Source organism: Battus philenor, unplaced genomic scaffold, assembly GCF_028537555.1.
Source record: "Battus philenor isolate CCGP_79_NKW_IND1 unplaced genomic scaffold, ilBatPhil1.0.hap1 SCAF_25, whole genome shotgun sequence".
Lineage (NCBI taxonomy): Eukaryota > Metazoa > Arthropoda > Insecta > Lepidoptera > Papilionidae > Battus > Battus philenor.
Genome location: NW_027181688.1, coordinates 884,188 through 904,328, shown reverse-complemented (window position 1 = coordinate 904,328; position 20,141 = coordinate 884,188). Strand labels below are relative to the sequence as shown.

Below are 20,141 nucleotides of genomic sequence, written 5' to 3'. Positions count from 1 at the left end.
CAGGATATTTTTTTGTGTTAGATTCCACACAGCAAGTTCTTTATAAATATATATATATGCCACTGCGTTATATATATATATATATATATATATATATTTGCTTACGATATAAATAAAATATTTTAAATTAGCACTGCTATATATTTAACTCACGTTATAACGGCTATATAGCACGATTGATTGCGATTTTTAAACGGTTTTATTTAGTTCGACCCGTACGAAATTTATTTGTTTGCGTCAAAATTAGAAATTGAAATTTAAGCACCTTCCCGTTGTCAGATTGATGTGAAATTTGGTACACACATTTAATTTAGATGACAATACAATATTATAAAATCAATAACATTATAAATGTAAGATGGCCGCTGATACAAAATGGCGGATTACATATTTTTCCTAAACCCCCTCAATAATATGGGTATCAAATGAAAGGGCTACACTAATAAAACACGATGATTATGTCAAAATTTAAAATTCAAGATGGACGCCGTTCCAATATGGCGGACTAGGTACATATTTTTCCACAACCACCACAATATGGGTACCAAAAAACCGTTTAACTTAAAAGTTTTTTAAATGTATTTATTAGCATCGCAGTCACGAATTAATAACACACAAACAAGCAAATAATATTATTTATCCTCTTATTAATGATTTTCTTACCGATTTAATGATAGTTGACTGGATTTAATTGTTTTATTGAACAATTAACTTTTAATTTAAAATGTCTAATGAAAGAAAGAAATTACGAAACAAAAAAAAACATTCTCCAATAACGATATATTATATTTTAAATCATTTGTATATATATTTTAGTGCATATTAAACGTGTAAAATTTTAAATTTATTTTTTCGTCTAGTTATGTACAACTATTTACGGTACCCGGCGATTAATATTGCACATCGACCTTTGGAATGCATTATGCCCGTTCTACACACTGTTTGTATTTCGTGCGACAGAGACAACGCTCTACTAAGCCGAAATTAGCCGATTGTCTCTCTCTAAACGTCGATGTGCAATATTTATCGCCGGGTATTGTAACTAAGCAGAGGTTCATATATACCACTAAATATTTAGATATATACTTAATAATAATTTCGAAAATATATTTGTAAATATAAAAAAATGTTTTATATACACTGTCACGTTTTTATATATACAAAAAAATATATAAAAATTAGAGTGGATGATAGATATTATCATTTTTCTTTTCAGCCTACAGACGCCACTTACAACATATAGGCTTTCTCCAAAGAGCGCCACTATGACCAGTATACGATGCCACTTCGAACAATGCTTAGCTACTTTTTATTTATATGTAATGCTTTCATAAAATTTTGATAGGAGGCTTTTATAATTATCATGTTTATCTAAAAACGTACTTGAGTTACAGATCTCCTCCCAAAAATGGTTGAAGCGATGTATTCGCTCATGGCCACTTTAAACGAGAAATTATTCAAGCTACGGATGACCTTGGTTTTTCTGTTTATTCTCATTTATGTTTCGATTAAAATTTTGAGAACATCCGCTATATTTCTCTCCGAGTGACCTTAATTATAGGCATAGATAATGAAAGAAAAAAAAGTTAAGAAATAAAAATTATTACCGTAGTTTTCTGAACTGATCACCGACAGCTTCTAGAAGTGGAATGATGACAGAGCGATATACTTTTGCCTTATATACTGTCTGCTTGATTAGTACTAGCGTGGAGTATGCGTCTCAGACCATCTTCAGGCGTGATCTTCTATGTGGATTCGTGCGACGATTGGAATGTTGCTCCATTTAAAATTATTTTTCTTTTTAGAATTCATTTGTGTTTTTATTTTTATTGCAATTTTTTAACAATATTTAATAAATATTTAATTGATCTGTTTATTTATTCAGATACAACGATAATATATATACAACTATGATCAAAAAATAAGTTAAAAATGTCATTTAAAACTACCGGGAGAATGAGGTTAAATTTTCTTATGTTGGTAGGACTGTCTCTTTGCCATAGTCTTGGCTAATGAGATAGCTTGTGGAGAGGCTCGATATAACCCAATTAAGGTTGTACTGCCCACCACGACGAGTGATTGAGCCTAACCAGCTGGGAGAAACTGACCTTCCTCGCGACGGCTGGCCCCCTGGTAAAGAGATAGGTTCTAGGGCTCTCACCATCCACGAGGCTCAGGGACTAAAGAGCGAGGTGGTCATAATTGTTCGACGAATAACAGACACCCTCGTGCTGTATAACAGTGTCAAGCGGCGGTAGTAATATCACGTCACACACGTGTGTGTATTACACGGACGAGACTCAAGACACGATCTCAAGATTCATTATGGCGTATACGGCAACAACCGCACAAACACTGGCACACAGCCTGAGGATGCCAATATGGAGTAAAGACAAGATAGTGGTCGGACGATACGTAATTTTAAAAATTTGAAATTGTCAAGACGTCATTAAAGTATATTAAGAGATATACTTTTATACTTAAATACTAATATCAAAACCGTGAGCAAAAATTCTGAAATATTAAACATAAATGTAAAAACAAAGGCATGGACGCTAATATCTGTGAAATATAGATCCTAATAATAATAAAGTTTTTAATGGAATCAGGCGTTACCATGCGGAAGTAGATCCTAAGCAAGAAAAGGACCAATATTTAGCCACTTCCGCACATGCAGTGGTAGTCGTGCAACAAAGTGCACCGCCCGCCAGCCTGCTGATAAATGCGTATGCGGCAAACAATGCGAATCACACAACTGTTTCACCACGTGTTTCACCCTTCCACGAGGCATTTTCAGGAGTTATGTTACACCGATTAGTGCCAAACACAGAGTCTCTGTATGCATATACGCACTGCATGTGTGGAAGTGGCTAAATATTGGTCCTTTTCTTGCTTGGAATAATAAAGTTGGCAGATCTGTCTAAAACATTTGCCAAGCGTCTGTTTATCAAAGGTTGGAATATCAGTTGTCTCAGTCCAAATCATTTTAAACAATGTTTTGTGTCCCAAAACGCGTCAAATTTCCATTGGTCGATTTTTTCGCGAGGTTTTTTTGCCAAAAACTCGACTAGTATCGTTCTGTAATCAAAACTAAGTGCGACATCTGATTATTCAGTAAACTCAAAACGCCAATTCATGTATAATGTAATGTATTTACGATTTGAGGAGATTAAAATCCGAATTGAAGGTATTGAAGGCTGTACCGGAAAAAGATTATTAGGTCTGTTTCAAGGACTGGAAAAAGCGTTGGCAAAAGTGCTTTTTATCAGTAGGGGATTACTTTGAAGGTGATGAAATTGATTTGGAAGAATAAATAAAGAATTTACATTTTATTAAAAAATATATAAAATACTTTTTGACCACAGTTATAAATTAAAATCATGTTAGTATTATCATTTATAACTGTCAGGGTCCCTTTGGAGCGTGTGGCCTATCCAGTTCCACTCGCGGCATTTGATCTGCTGTTTGATCGGTATCTCACCGCAGAGTGTCTAAAGATCTACGTTGGAGACTTTCTCAGGCCAGCATATACCGAGAATACGTTGAAGACAGTTGTTAACGAAGACTTGGAGCCGACGCGTGATATCCTTGGTAACCTTCCACGTCTCGCATCCATATAGCAACACGGTTTTCACATTATACCGGAATATTTTGAGCTTAACTGTTCTAGTCAGTTTCCGTGATTGACATACAGGACGAAACCGTGCGAAGGCTGCCTTTTCCTTGGCGATTCTCGAAGCGATGTCCTCTTCTGTCCCTCCTATAAATGTATGGACTCTCTCCACTTCCTCTGTGCCAATAAGCAATAAAAAATAGGCCAGTATATTCAGAGAATACGTCGAAGACAGTTGTTGACGAAGACTTGGAGCCGACGAGAGATATCCTTGGTAACCTTCCACGTCTAGCGTCCATATAGCAACACGGTTTTCACATTGGATTCGAGCTTAACTCTCCAAGTCAGCTTTCGGTATCAACTCAAGAATTTGATTAAATAAATAAATATATTGAAGTAGAGCATACTTCAGCGCGGCACGATATATAAGACGTAACTATTCGGCGGTTGCTCTATTTGTACCGAATGCAGACACCTGATGGTTTTATGTAAACATCTAACCATGATGCATCTTCACGACCGTAACACATTCTGGTGTCGGCAGAGATGTAAGACCCTAATTAATTTATTGATTTATTGCGTATTAAATTTTATTAACAATTGTTGAAGACTTGCATGGAATAGTAACATTTCTGTATCGATACAACGGTTTCAAAGTCTTCCTAGTTGATTATTACTTAGTGTTTTTTCTAAAATGTATATGTGGAGCAAAGTGGTTCCGGTTTTGGTTTGGTTATGATATAGACGTTATGGGTGACACCATGGAGGACTTGACACACATCGATGATCTCAATAAAGCCTTCGAAGAAGTAGGCCTTAAAATAAACATGGGTAAGACGAAAGTGATGTCTAATATCCATGTGTGTATATATATATATATATATATATATATATATATATATATTATATGCTTCTCTTGTTGTAATTATTATTATAGCATAATAAAAAAGGCATACATAAGAAAAGTGATCGCACCTAAGATGCCTCCAGCTTTCAACTTACTTCCGAAGAGATCTAAATTTCAAAATTATTCCTCCAGTGCAATCAATTATATACTACGCAGTATTTGTAACGAGCTTATTATTGTTGTTGTTTTTGTAGGTATATATATATAGGACAAACCCTGCTAAGTCCGACTTCAAGAAAGAGATCATACATCGAATCCAACTCGAATAGGCAGCGTTCAGCTCCGAAACCTTTTCTCACCATATCGCAATATTTGAAGCCGGTGATGATATACGGATCCGAGACGTGATCAATCACCGGCCTCATAAGATCACTCAGAGAGCAATGGAGAGCTGCAGAAGTGCCAAGATTACAGGCATAGCTCGAAGAATTGCTCGTCTGAAAATAAATGTTATAGTAAAGGTATGAGGAGAAGAAAGAATGGTATCTAATAAAAGGAAAAATGTATATGGAAGGGAAAGGCAGAAGAATTTTAGAAAGAAAGGATATAAACGAATGCAAGATCGTAGGAGGAACGATATAAGATCGCGAATATTACATGATTTTTTTTTTAATAAAACAAAGTGTCTTTCCCACAATAAATAGGTGTACGAGGGGTCACCATAACGGAGTCCATAAAAAAATATAAACAAAAACGTGTTGAATTTCATTTAAAAAAACCTATTGAGGTTCTGTTCGGCTTGCTGCTTATAATGTTAAAATAATCGACGATTCACAAGCTCATATAAATGCCAACTTAAATAAAGATATTTTGAATTTCGAATTGCTGTGATCTATGGTTTGGTTTCGGTTGAAGTTAATGCTGTTAGTGCGAGGCCTTTTACAGCTTCGAAACTGAGTCCACATAGCGGAAGGGTCCGTGAACTTAAAAATAAAACAGAAGCTGGATATGCGCGCACTACTTACTTCTGTACACTAGAACCACGTTAGTAGAATATTAGAATAAAGTTTTTTAACAGGTGGCGCAAAAGTAATGTCACATTGTGAATGTGCCTTAATTTTAATAAATTACTATTTAGATATACTCCATTGCTTGTTGAATTAATTCTCTATATGTTTGGTTGCTGTTGAAGTTAATGATATCAGCCCGGAGGCTTTTACAGCTTCGAAACTGAGTTCACGGAACGGAAGGGTCCGTGAACTTAAAAATGAAACAGAAGCTGAAAGACGTATTCTAGTTGTACGTTGAAGTAAGAACGTAGTGAACCGCTCTACCCGAGTAGAGCTGTGTAGTGTTGATGTTGTGTATGCGGCTTGGTACGACAGCGTGGACCACAGTCGAGTCAAGGATCTGGATCCAAGCTCGTTTTGCCCACGAATCTTCGAGGAAGTCCATTATTCACAGGCATCTATCTGTTGACGTGATAATGATTATTTTTTTTTAATTCGATAAAGGCCGTAACAGACTCGTTTTTGGTGAGAGTCGACAAGATTTGAAACAATCTGCCTGGTTCTATTTTTCCTGATGAGTTGAACTCTGAAGCCTTTAAGAGTAGAGTGAACAGGTTTCTTTTGGATGGGCGTGTACCACCTTCGTCATCATCTACACCAGAGTTCCCCAAACTTTTTTGTGTCGTAGACCCCTTGCCATGTTTTTCCGTGTTGGGTAGACCCCCTACTTACCTGATTTGATTCCTGTACATTTCTAACTGTAATGAAGTTTAGTGTTAAAAACTTAAAGTAAAAACACATGTTAATTTATACATTTATTAATTGAATTTAAATTAAACTACTCAAAATAAAATTTTGTATCGGTTATGTAAAATATACGTATTTATAGAGTGACGAATTGAACAAGTCAGTGCAAGGTAGCGAAGCTCTGAGACTGCGACTCTCAGGTTTTTACAAGTTCAAAATGTATTGCGACCACAAAGCGAATACCAACATCCTACAACTTACACAATTTTATAAACATATATAATAAATTTTTTACTTCATAGGTACTTTTATAAATAATGTAAATGTTTTGATTTTCTAAGATAGTATGATGTAAGTAAATAGGTAGGGGAGAGTAGGGTAATGAGAGTCAGTGGGTAATGAGAATCACCCATACATCCACAAAACAGTACACGAGAGCGACTCGTAAATGATGTCCTCTACCCTGCCCTGGCCCCCAGGCGTTGCCTCGAAAGTCTCGCACCAGTTGGTGCCCGCACTTCTGAGATACGGCTGTATTTTGTTTTTTCGCTTCGCTGATCTAATTTTTCGTCAATGTAAATTAAAAGGTAAGTGTCGAATAATTTGCAGTATACGATTAAGACATTCACACGTGCTTAGTTAGACGTTCAAAATTGTGATGTGCAGTTCTTAGCGTGTTAATATGTTACAGTTTTATTTTCATTCATTTTTTTCTAATTTGTGTAGAAGTGGGTAATGAGAGTCGGGTGACTCCCATTTCCCACGAATGATCATGTATCGAAAGAATCATAATCACCAGTTCCGAGCACATCAAAAGAATTTCATCCCATAGTACCGAGCACACCAAAACAGTCAGTGTCTGCGATTAACTCATCAGATCCTAGCACTTCAAGTCAAATTACATTGCATGATTTAATCAAGTTACCAGAGAAGACACGTATTATTAATACAAGACAATGCCGAAAAAAACAACATGCAACACTTTTAACTTCAACGCCATTGAAAGAAAACCTTGTAGAAAAAGAAAATAAGAAAGAAAAGAAAAAAGGAGGAACACAGAAAGAAAATAAGAAATGGAAAGGTAAAGGTCAGGGAAAAAAAGAAAAAAAGTAAAGTAGTGAAGAAGACTCCTGAAAAGGTAAAGCGTCAAATACTTCAAGAATCGAATGAAACCTCTGTATCTGATGTTGGTACTAACGATTTGTGCCAGCATCATGAGGATGATGAGCTAAAAGATGTGGGAAACAAGTGCCCAGTATGCAACGATTTCGGCAGAAACAATGAGATATGGTTCAGATGTACCTCATGTGGTCTATGGGCTCACTCGGAATGCACTGGGTCAAGGTTATGTCTGTGATATGTGCTAGATTTTCATTGACTCTGATTGCCCCCAGGGTGACCACCATTACCCTCATATCGGTGCAATGGGAGTCAAATCTGTTTTTTTTTTAAACTTGAATAATTTTCAAAGTTGATTGCCAAAGTGATTGAAACTGATCTCAATTGATAGTATATTAGTTATATTATATTTAAAGGCGGTTGCAATAAATATTTTGTTTTATAATTAATTTTTATTTGATTTCTCGCTTAAGTGACCCCCATTACCCTGTTTTACCCTACTATCAGTGTATGTGTTGAGATCCACTATCGTGGACCCCCATTTACATTTCATGGATCCCCTAATTTTTTTTCGCTGACGTAGACCCCTTGCAGGTTGTCATAGACCCCTAGGGGTCGATATAGACCATTTTCGGAATCACTGATCTACACTTTCCATCGGGTGAGATGGAAGACAAAGGCCTATTCCATTACAACTATATAAAAAAACAATATGGCGATCAAAGATATAATAACAAATATCGTAATACAAATTTAATAATTGATATGCCTATCATAGCACATCCGCATCGTTCCGTTTTACGAAGTCGTGACCTGCTACTGTAGAAATACTGTTTTTAATTAATTACGAAGCGATATAAGTATAAAGATATTTAAAAAGTTGGTTAAACAAAAACTAATTATTGAATTAACAGTTATTTTGATGTTTTTATATGTCGTTGCATTTATAATTATATATTATAATATATTTATTGAGCAATGATAGCCATAGATGATTGAAATTTGCTATCGTTTATCGCGTTCAATGCCCGGAATGCAATCTTATATAATACACGATATGATCATTGATTATATTGCTAATAGTCACTAGATTTCAGAGGATGAGTAGAAGAGGATAGAGAAACATAATAGGAGTTAAAATAAAAGATCAAATGAAAGAAAAGTAGATATATAAAGAAGGATGCCTTCTGCTTTCTAACCGCGCAAAGCGTGGGTGAAGTGAGGTTGAATCCGAAACATTCCTTGGCTCGCCTGTGGTCCACGCTGCCATCCCAAGATATCACACAAGATCAACACTACATAGCTCTACTCAGGTAGAGCGGTTTACTACGTTCTAACTTCATCGTACAACTAGAATACGTCTTTCAGCTTAAGTTTCATTTTTAAGTTCACGCACCCTTCCGCTCCGTGAACTCAGTTCTGAAGCTGTAAAGGCCTCCGGGATTACATCATCAACTTCAACAGAAACCAAATATGTAGAGAATTAGTTGTCAATGGGCAATGGAGTATATAAAAATAGTAATTTATAAAAATTAAGGCACATTCACAATGTGACATTACTTTTGCGCCACGTGTTAACAAAGTTTTAGAACTTTATTTTATTATTATACTAACGTGGTTCTAGTGTCTAGAACAGTGATTCCTAGAGTGGTCTATATCGACCCTTAGGGGTCTATGACAACCTGCAAGGGGTCTACGTCAGCGAAAAAAAATTTGGGGGTCCATGAAATGAAAATGGGAGTCCACGATAGTGGATCTCAACACATACAGTGATAGTACCTATTTACTTACATCATACTATCTTATAATATCAAAACATTTACATTATTTATTAAAGTACCTATGAAGTAAAAAAATTGTTTATTTAATGTTACGTATATTTTATATAACAGATACAAAATTTTATTTTGAGTAGTTGTAATTTAAATTCAATTAATAAATGTATAAATTAACATGTGTTTTTACTTTAAGTTTTTAACACTAAACTTCACTACAGTTAGAAATTTACAGGAAATCAATATCAAGTAAGTAGGGGGTCTATCCAACACGGAAAATCATGGCAAGGTGTATACGACACAAAAAAGTTTGGGGAACTCTGGTCTAGAAGTACGCATGTAACCGACGGCTGATAGTGTCGAAAGGTTCTCTAGTGGTGACCACGAGCAGGTAGACAACGTGGGCAGGCCCCCAACTAGGTAGACCGATGACTTAATTATCGTGACCATGTTTAAAGAAGGCGTCTATCGGCCTAAAAGATGATGAAGTAACGCATATATATAGTTGATATGTTAAGTTTAATTCCACTAAATCTGTAAAAGCCTTTTCATTTCAATTAATATATAGAACCATATTAATATCTAAAACGTGAAGCGATCGTGAACACCAATACATGAAGGTATGGCAACGAAATGAAGGTGTCAGATTCAAGTCATGCGATAGTGCAATAGAGATATTTATTGCGGTATAATTTCGGAAAATTTAGACTGCATTCATTAATCTGAAGTCGTGCGAGATACAAGAGCGCTTGCGCAATTGCGCATCCCCGTTGCGCTGAGACCTTGATCCAAATTCGATTGATCGATTCGATCATACCGAATTATCGATTTAGTGACGTGCATCGAATATATCGATATTACAATATGTCATACAACTATATTACTCGTTTTGAGGACGTCTCGTACCAAAATAAAAATTAAATTACGTTGTTATTTTTTTATATGCACTTGACATATTTATTTGTATATCTTTCTTTAGTCACAATATCTGTCCTAAACATTAATAATAATAAATATTCACGCCAGTAATTTGTTTCAATTTCCCAGCAGCTGACATGGGTTATATAAATTTGAACATTGAAATAAATCGATAATCATTCGGAGTCAAAAATTATTTTTAGCCGTAGTTTAGCGACCCTGATATACATTATTAAAAATTCATATTATATTCTTCATTAGAAATTAAAATTAAGATATTGTGTAGCATTTGTTATTTACTCGTATTTATGTATATATGTACACCCTATACTGCCCTCTCCTTCATGTCTCTCATCTCCATCCATAGATTGTCTGGTAGAGATCGCCTCGAGTGATAAGACCGTCTCTTGTACATTTATATAAATTGTCTTTTTTAGTTATTATATATGGTTTACAACAGTGATTCCCAAATTGGTTTATATCGAACCCTAGGGGTCTATGACAACCTGCAAGGGGTCTACGTCAGCGAAAAAAAATTTGGGGGTCCATAAAATGAAAATGGGGGTGCACTATAGTGGATCTCAACACATACACTGATAGTACATATTTACATACAAATAGTACCTATGAAGTACATATTTTATGTTATTTTATTTATAGTTTATTTTATGTTTATTTAATGTCACGTATATTTTACATAACAGATACAAAATTTTATTTTGAGTAGTTTTAATTTAAATTCAACTAATAAATGTATAAATTAACATGTGTTTTTACTTTAAGTTTTTAACACTAAACTTCACTACAGTTAGAAATTTACAGGAAAGCAATATCAGGTAAGTAGGGGGTCTACCCAACACGGAAAAACATGGCACAAAAAAGTTTGGGGAACTCTGGTTTACAATAAAGTGTAAATAAATAAATATATACTAAATATATTAGATTATCTATTTATTATAATATATCGATATATGTTCTGTCCAGAAATTCTGTTATATACAAATTATCGATATTAAAATGTAATCGATTAATGCACAACACTATTTCGATGATCCAATGCTATATTATTACGATCAGATGTGGATCAGTTTAACAAACTTTTACTTTTGTTACTTAAACTTATATGATGCTTAGAGAGGAGAGGTTCTCCGATTGATTTATTATAACAAATTATAATTAGCTGCCAAAGATTTGAATCCGTGAGATAGATCACGATCTAGCTGTCCAGTGGTTGAAATTGAATGAAGAGCGCACTAAACGTGTTTAAAGTTCGTTTAGCGCCATCTATCTAGAACAACTAACAACTAAGTGGTGTTTGCAATTTTTTCCCGATTTATATTTAAACATCTTAATCAGTGAATGATGAAATAGTAGTATAGAGGCAATATTACATTATCGTCAGTGGCGCATCGAAAAGGAGAATTCCACAGAACTATAATTATTTATTTACATAGATATTATGGGAGCAACATTACGTCATTGTCAGTGGTGCATCAAAAAAGGGAATTCCATAGAGAGAATTTTTTTATTTACATCGATGTTATGGCAGGAACATTACGTCATCATCGGTGGCGCATTGAAACGGGGAATTTCTCAGAAATATAATTCTTTATTCACATCGATATTATAACAGGAACATTACGTCATCATCGGTGGCGCATTGAAAAGGGAAATTCCACGGAAATATAATTCTTTATTATGATATTATGGCAGCAACATTAACATCATCGTCAGCGGCGCATTGAAACGGGTAATTTCACAGAAATACAATTCTTTATTTAAATTGGTTTTATAGCAGCAACATTACGTCATTGTTAGTGGTGTATCGAAAATGGGAATATCAGAGAAATATAACTCTTTATTTACATCGATATTATGGCAGCAATATTAAGTAATCGTCAGCGGCGCATTGAAACGGGTAATTTCACAGAAATACAATTCTTTTTTTAAATTGGCTTTATTGCAGCAACATTACGTCATCATCGGTGGCGCATTGAAAAGGGGAATTCCACAAAAATATAATTCTTTATTTACATAGATATTATGGCAGCTTCATTACGTCATCGTCAGCGGCGCATTGAAACGGGGAATTTCTCAGAAACATAATTTTTATTTAAATCTGGATTATGGCAGCAACATTAACATCATAGTCAGTGGTGCATCGAAAAAAGGAATTCCACAGAAATATAATTCTTTATTTACATCGATATTATGGCAGCAACATTACGTCATCGTCAATAGGGCATCGAAAAGAGGAATATCACAGAAAGAAAATTATTTATTTACATCGATATTATGGCAGCAACATTACGTCATAGTTAGCGGCGCATCGAAAAGAGGAATAACACGGAAATATAATTCTCTATTTAAATCGATATTATAGCAGCTTCATTACGTCATCGTCAGCGGCGCATTGAAAAGGGGAATATCACAGAAATATAATTCTTTATTTACATAGATATTACGGCAGCAACATTAACATCATCGTCAGCGGCGCACAGTTCAAAATTCCACAGTCGTCTCGAACAGCGTGGGCGATCCGAGGTAGGATCATTATCCTTAGATTGCCAAGTGGTCCACGCTGCCATCTAACCCTGACTCCATACCCACTATACAAACAGCAACACAGACTCGACCAAGTAAACCTCGTCTTAGCTGCCTCAACCTCCATCAATGTCAAATGTAGGTTCAGAATCACAAATGCTTGTTTTTATTATAGTTCACAGACCCTTCTGCTCCGTGAACTCATATCAGACAAAGCTGTAAAAGCTCTAGGGCTAGCAGCAGGTTAGGCAATGTTAGAGACAACACCCAACGAGCTGGAGCACAAAAATTAAAGCGCCTTGATGAAAGATAGACAGTTTATTTTAAAAGTCATCCGCCTACAACTTCAGACCCGCCAACGCCGTAATAAATTATTTGTCATGCGAATGAAATAATTTTTATATAAAAACTTTCACTCATTTGTAAATATTTGACATTGATTCTAAATTAATATAAGATACTCTTTAATTTCATATTCCATCACAGCACTAAATATTTTATACAAATTCACAAACAACACATATGTCAGTTGACGCCGTCCGCCATTTTTATATTAATTATTTTTCGGCGTGAGACGCGGTTTTGACAACCGCCTACAAATCATACGCCGCGCGTCCTTGGTTTTTGCGCATGCGTAGACCGATGGATTGACAGATAAGCGAAAGCATTTTGACAACTGTGATTATTTTGCTATCATAAAAATAATAGAATGGATACACACACTTCTACTTTGGGCTTATTGTTGTTAATATTTCAAGACCTATTGACCACAGAAAGAGTTCCCGTAGGAATATGCCTATCGACAGAGCCAGGGATTATTTTTTTTAATTTACAAAGAGATATTTACGTCGTCGTTTGGTAGTTTAGAAGTTTGGTATAAAATCGTATACGTTGACCCAGGGGTGAGCAACCTTTTTTGGTCGGAGGGCCGCAGTTTTAAAAACAGTGGGCCGTGAAAAAAAAAAAAGAGTATATTTTAAAGGTTCAAACCATGTTCTAAACGTAATTTATGTTCGTAATCAACCGATTTACAACTAATTAGACACTTTTATTATCTTTAAAGCCTTGATACTAGCAATTTTTTTAAATACAAAAATAAATTAAAATTTACTTGCCTCGAGGGTCGCATGCGGCCCGCGGGTTGCTCATCCCTGCGTTGACCTATGAATGCCGAATACCGGGAACAGCAAGTTTATGTTTATTCATTAGATTAGATTTTTTTAATTTCCTTTTTTTACTTTATTACCATTTTTATGTAAATAAATTATGTCGTAATTATATTGAGTTTCTTTCAGTTCAAATAAGAAATTATAGATACAGGATGTCCTATAATGAATGGATAACACCATAAAAAATAAGGATAAATACTTCCAATCATATTTCAGTAAAAAATATAGGCTTTATGTTATAAAAAAAAAACAATCAAAGACATCGATTAGGCATGAAATCATGTTTACGGATTGTGAAAATTATAATGCTTGGGCGTAAATTAACGCCCGCGGACGGAAGACGGTTAAGAATGTTTCGTAAAATAAATCTTACGCGTTCGAATTCAAAATTCGAACGAGAATTTGAATTCGTCGTCAGCAATGCTACCGTCGTCTTTATAAACTAAATTATTTTTTTTTTCAAAATACATAAAAAACGAAAAACTCCTTTTTGGCACTAAGACATATGAACACTGAAACGTTTGATTTATCATCTTCAGACCTCAAATTGTACCGTCAATTGTCTACAGCATAAGTAAGAAAAGGACCAATATTTAGCCACTTCCGCACAGAGACTGTGTTTGGCACTAATCGGTGTAACATAACTCCTGAAGATGCCCCGTGGAGGGGTGAAACAGGTGTTGTGTGATTCGCATTGTTTGCCGCATGCGCATTTATCAGCGTGCTGGCGGGCGATGCACTTTGTTGCACGACTACCACTGCATGTGCGGAAGTGGCTAAATATTGGTCCTTTTCTTACTTAGGATGGACTTCCGCGACGTAACGCCTGATTCCATTAAAAAAATGTCAACAGTATTTTTCAACTTTTTTTTCACGCCCCGTCTTAACCTTTCTAAAATTACATACCCCTATATAACACATTTTATATTAAAGTGAAAGAGTTAAATTCTCGCAGATTCGACTTTATAATTACTCCCCTGTGAAACGTAGACCCCTCGAGAAACACTGGTCAACAAGGAACTTGAATAACAGCCTATTCGCCATGTCTATTGTTGTATAGGGCACGATTGCAGCGCTCGGGCTGACGGCCCATGTACATTTTTACGGAGGCATCCTTACAATGTATCGACGTTTACTTTCTTCAAGACTTCTCTATCTAACCATATTTTAAATACCACCAGAGCTGCTTTTAAGTCTGTTCCAGAAATGATCTGATGTTCACTCGTGACAAACATAAATACATGAGCATGGATATATATGCATATATCTTACTTATATCTATATGTAGAGACACTGCTGTTATACCTCTAACTCCTATCTCCTCGACTTCGAGCCCATAGACGCCCACTGCAAGGCATGAACTTCCCCAAAGATGTCCACGGGAGATATACCATAATTACCAGGTTTTTTTTTATAAATTAGTTTTACAAAATTTCCTCTAACATAATCAGAGCTTATATTTCTATTTGCAATCCTACATAGGAAATAGCCAGGTTGACGGTTGGAGTGTAGTATTATGATACGCAAAGGACACGGATTTATATTAATATTTGCATGTTTTTTTATTAAATTAGTGGGAGAAAATGAAACAAAAAAAAAAACAAATTTATTTGAAGCCATTTTTTTTCTTGAAAACAACTTTTCACTCTTACAAATCCACTGGTAAACAACACCATTTGCATAAGTACAACATTTTTAACATAAAATAGTTTACTATCAACCCTTTCCACTCCAACCTCGAGTGTCACTCGACACTGATCTTGTTCCACAAGCTCCACCGTCGAGTGATACTCGACATGGTGTAATGCTTCTTTTTGCGGAAAATTTTAAACAGGAAAGATTTTTGTTACTAAAATGTCTGAATCACGAACGAATGAAACATATTCTAGAACCGCAAGATACTATAATTCAATTAAATTTTATCGATGCTACATAACAGCCTTGGAGTGGAAAAGGTTAATGATGAATAAATACAGAACCCAGCGATAAATATCGCGCATCGACTTTTGGAAAGAGACAATCGGCTAATTTCGGCTTCGTAGAGCGTTATCTCTGTCACACGAAATACAACGACTGACAAAACGTCACATAGGTAGTGTGGGACAGAGATAGTGCTCTAAAAAGCCGATATTAGCCGATTGTCTCTTTCCAAAGGTCGATGTACAATATTTATGTCCGGGTACTGTACAACAGATTAAACAGAATTATTCATCTACCCTACTTTGTAGGGTAGATGTAAAAATGATCACTACACTCAAATTCAAACATTCACATCTCTTTGACTTTATTGCCATAATATTGTTACGTGTTTATAAATTATTTTAATATTAGCATATATATATTTACAAATACATACACTTTTTCATTCGCGAAAAAAAAATTCCGTCACAAACACACAACTATATTCAACTTAATTATAAAACTACCCACAAAATTAACAAACGATTTTACAATACTGATCAAAGTAATTATTATTTCAGCTGCACATCCCACAGCTGGACATATGCTTCCCACATCTATTTTCAATAGAACCGTTTGTAAGCGGCCTATATTTAGAATTTTCAGACTACCTACATTATTAGTTGACATCCTAGCTGTGTTTTTAAATATGCAATATACGTAAATTATAAGATACATTTTTAAAAATAATAGTTTAACATCTGCATCGATAAAAGAAACAATTTTTTACTTATTCTAAAAGATACAATAAAATTGAGTTTCTGTTGGTTTGTATCCTTAACTTATTTGTGTGTATTTTGTGACATTTCATGCTATATACTTTAGTATCGGATTTGTTTAGCTACCATTTTTTAATATTTGAAATTAGACAACTTTTTTAATTTTATATTATATCTTAGCTTTCAAAACTTCTGTAAGTTTTTTTTAAAGTATTAAATAAAATTATGTTTATGTCGGACTCTAGGCCGACAGAATAAAATATAAAGCCTTAAATAATAAATCAATATAAAATATTATTTTAATTGAATTGATATTTGGTTTAATAAGACAGTCACAATTTAAAACGCACAGTAAACCAAAAAAAATCCCGACTTATTTCGTTGCGATCTCGTCTCAAATCTTTGATTATTATTAATGTATATACACCAATACCTCACTTCGCGTCGTGGTTACGTTCCAAAAAAACACGACGCAAATTGAAACGCCGCAAAGTGAATTAAGATTTTCTATAGCAAACCATGTAAACATCGAAGATAGGTTCCAGGGTCACGAAAATACTTCTTTATAAAAAAAAATTGAACAAAGTAAACATTTAAAAAACAAAAATGATATTACTCTGCCTATAAATAAATTGGAAAAATATTTACGTTTTTGTAACCAGAAACAACACATTAAAATTAATATACATATACTATTCTCTTTTCAAAAAAGCACAACACACTACGTAATTGAAACTGAACTCTTAAAATTAGCAAAAAGAGTAAAATTAAAACTGTATTCAAATTGCGTTGATTTTTAGTTAGAAAGGGAATCCCCGAGTTTAAATGGCATGGCGCAATTATAAGCAAGTGTTGCCATCTTTTAAAAAAAAAAGGAAATTTCAAAAAAAAATTAAAGACTCGAACCCAAAACAACGCAACCTCGAAAATCTAACGACGCACAGTGAAAATTAGCACTAACTAAGCAGCGACGCAACTTCGAAAAAAACGAAACGACGCAAAGGGAGGTATTCTTGTATATTATATATTTATACTAATGACATATTTAGTCTGGCCATAAATACTGTCATAATTAAAAATAAACAAGCATATTAATTTTGAATTTGGAATCTGTCATTTTTATATGATCGTACATTATTTTATTTTTACTCCAATATATTGTAAAATATTCTATGACATTAAAATGTAGTGGAGTGATAAAGGTAACCGATTCGTTGTAATTGCATTACGTAAAGTAGGTTTGGTGGCAAATATAATAAAAGCCTTCATACGTTTGTAAAGATATTACTCTGCACGGACTTATTCCATAAGAGGCACATGTTATATATCTATAACAGGTATACTAGTTTGAAATTGTCATAAAACCGTAAACCAATTAACATTTTCATATTTATTTTTTTATTTTTTCTTTATTATCATATTTATGCTGTCAGTCACTGGTGACTGACGCGGACTAAACGGAAAGGACGATGTTAGTCACCGGTGACTGACGTAGCCTAAACGAAAAGAACGGCGTCAGTCACCGGTGACTGACGCGGCCTAAACGGAAAGGACTGTAAGTCACCAATGACTGACGCCGCCTAAACGGAAAAGATGGTGTCAGTCACTAGTGACTGGCGTGGCCTAAACGGAAAGGACGGTGTTAATCACCGGTGACTGACGCAGCCTAGACGGAAAGGATTGTGTCAGTCACTGGTGACTGGCGCGGCCTAAACGAAAGGGCGATGCCAGTCATCGGTGACTGACGCAGCCTAAACGGAAAGGATGGCGTCAGTCACGGGTGACTAAAGCGGCACTCAAGTTAATAGAAACTTCATCAGAGCTGAAGGCAGACAATCATCTGGTCCTGATCTTAATCCAATGGATGATGATTTATTAAAAAAAATCTGATCATCATAATAATTTGAAGTCCCTAAAACAATCCATATGAATGGGAGTGAAGAATTTTTTCATACAGTGCGTGCTGCTATTGATAAATGGCCTCAACATTTAAGACTGCATTGCCATCAATTGAGACCACTAAGAATTAGCTTTATATATTTTTAATTGTTTTATATATATGTATATATATGTATATATATATATATATATATATATATATATATACACTGTAATAGTAATAAATGTTGCTTATAGTAAAAAAAATCCTAAATAATCTTTCTTTGTAACAATATTTATGGCAACACCAAGTATATAGTATACAAATCACCACACACTATATAAAGTCATGTGGAAGTATAAGTATGTTTTTGTCGGTAAATATTCACATTACTAAAAATTAAAAATAAACAATTAAGCATGAGTAAACTTAAATAAAACTTATCTTGTTACTTATTTAAATTAATAGAAAAATAAATAATCTTAACACTGGTCGATTCATTGGTTGAATAACAATTTTTTTTCGCTTCACAAATCAATACAATTGGAATATCTCAGTGTATAGACGGTGCATATATCAAAATCACATTTTTTTTAATTTTGTCCGTCTGCCCATACCGGCTAATCTCTGAAATGGCTGAACCGATTTCGACGGGACTTATACTGGCAGGTATATACTTTAGAAAAAGTTCTAAACGAAAAAATAAACTGAATATCCTTTCATCAAATTCCACGCAAAGTCGCGGGCACATGTATAGTCTATATAAACACTGGAACATAAATTTTATACTAAAAAAATAATTTCAATGAAAATCATAGAAGAGTATGTAAAAAATCAATTTTATGAGTATCAATAATTAAAAAAAATTATCATTTATATGTTAGCAACATATATAATACTGTGATCAAAAATTAAAATGAATTTATTAATAAAATTTATATTCATACCTTCTCTTTCATTTCTCTTGTATTATATAATTATTGTAACACTGTCTCTTCTATTCTTCCACTATAGGAGTTGAAATTGATTTTAATTTCCATCGAAATGGACTGTATGATATATATAATGTATGTTTTTAAAAATATAAGCATACATATAAAGAAACAAATTTCATTAATAATTCTGTTTAGTATTGAGTCGCAATTTTTTAATGTCGGTAAAGCAGTGTCTGTTTAACTTTCACACTTCATAGATGGCGCTGTTAACAATGGTGTCATGACGGCGTCCGTTTCGGTCGGTAAAGCAGTCTGTATTTGAGATGTCAAAGTGACAATTCAAAATATTGCAGAATAAACTTTTAAAAGTAATCGACAATTTAAACAATAACTTTAAATGTCGTTTCTATGTTTTCAAAACAACGCATTGTTGTTTATTTTAAACATATACCTACATACATACGCACACATTTCGAAACATAAATAATCTCAATACAAAAATCTGTTCATACGATTTTCACACGTATTACAAGACCATAAGGTACATTTTTAAATACCCATAATCTCATACAATTGGAACTTAGTTTTTATATAAATAGCTGGTGGATGTGACCCTGGGGGCGAAAGGATCCGTGGTGGGGTCTACCCGTTGCAGTAGCAGTACATGTTGAGGTGCGGATGTCTGTCGCTGATACAGCTCGGTTCATTGTTGTATCTGAAACGAAGGCTTTTAATATAAAATATATAAAAAAAATCGGTAAAAAAACTTTTAAGTTAAACGGTTTTATTTGATACCCATATTGTGGTGGTTGTGGAAAAATATGTACCTAGTCCGCCATATTGGAACGGCGTCCATCTTGAATTTTAAATTTTAACATAATCATCGTGTTTTACTAGTGTAGCCCTT

General features: G+C 34.4%; 1 protein-coding gene across 3 annotated transcripts in view; it reads right to left on the bottom strand.

The window, feature by feature from the left end:
- Positions 1 to 19,253: 19,253 nt before the first annotated feature.
- LOC137924912 (uncharacterized) overlaps positions 19,254 to 20,141 on the bottom strand; it is a 43,774-nt gene continuing 42,886 nt past the window's right edge. For all 3 annotated transcript variants that reach the window (XM_068768305.1, XM_068768306.1, XM_068768307.1), the window contains one exon: positions 19,254 to 19,949. In XM_068768305.1, the coding sequence (XP_068624406.1) occupies positions 19,877 to 19,949 (73 nt within the window). In that variant the 3' untranslated portion in view covers positions 19,254 to 19,876. The remainder of the gene's footprint in view (positions 19,950 to 20,141) is intronic.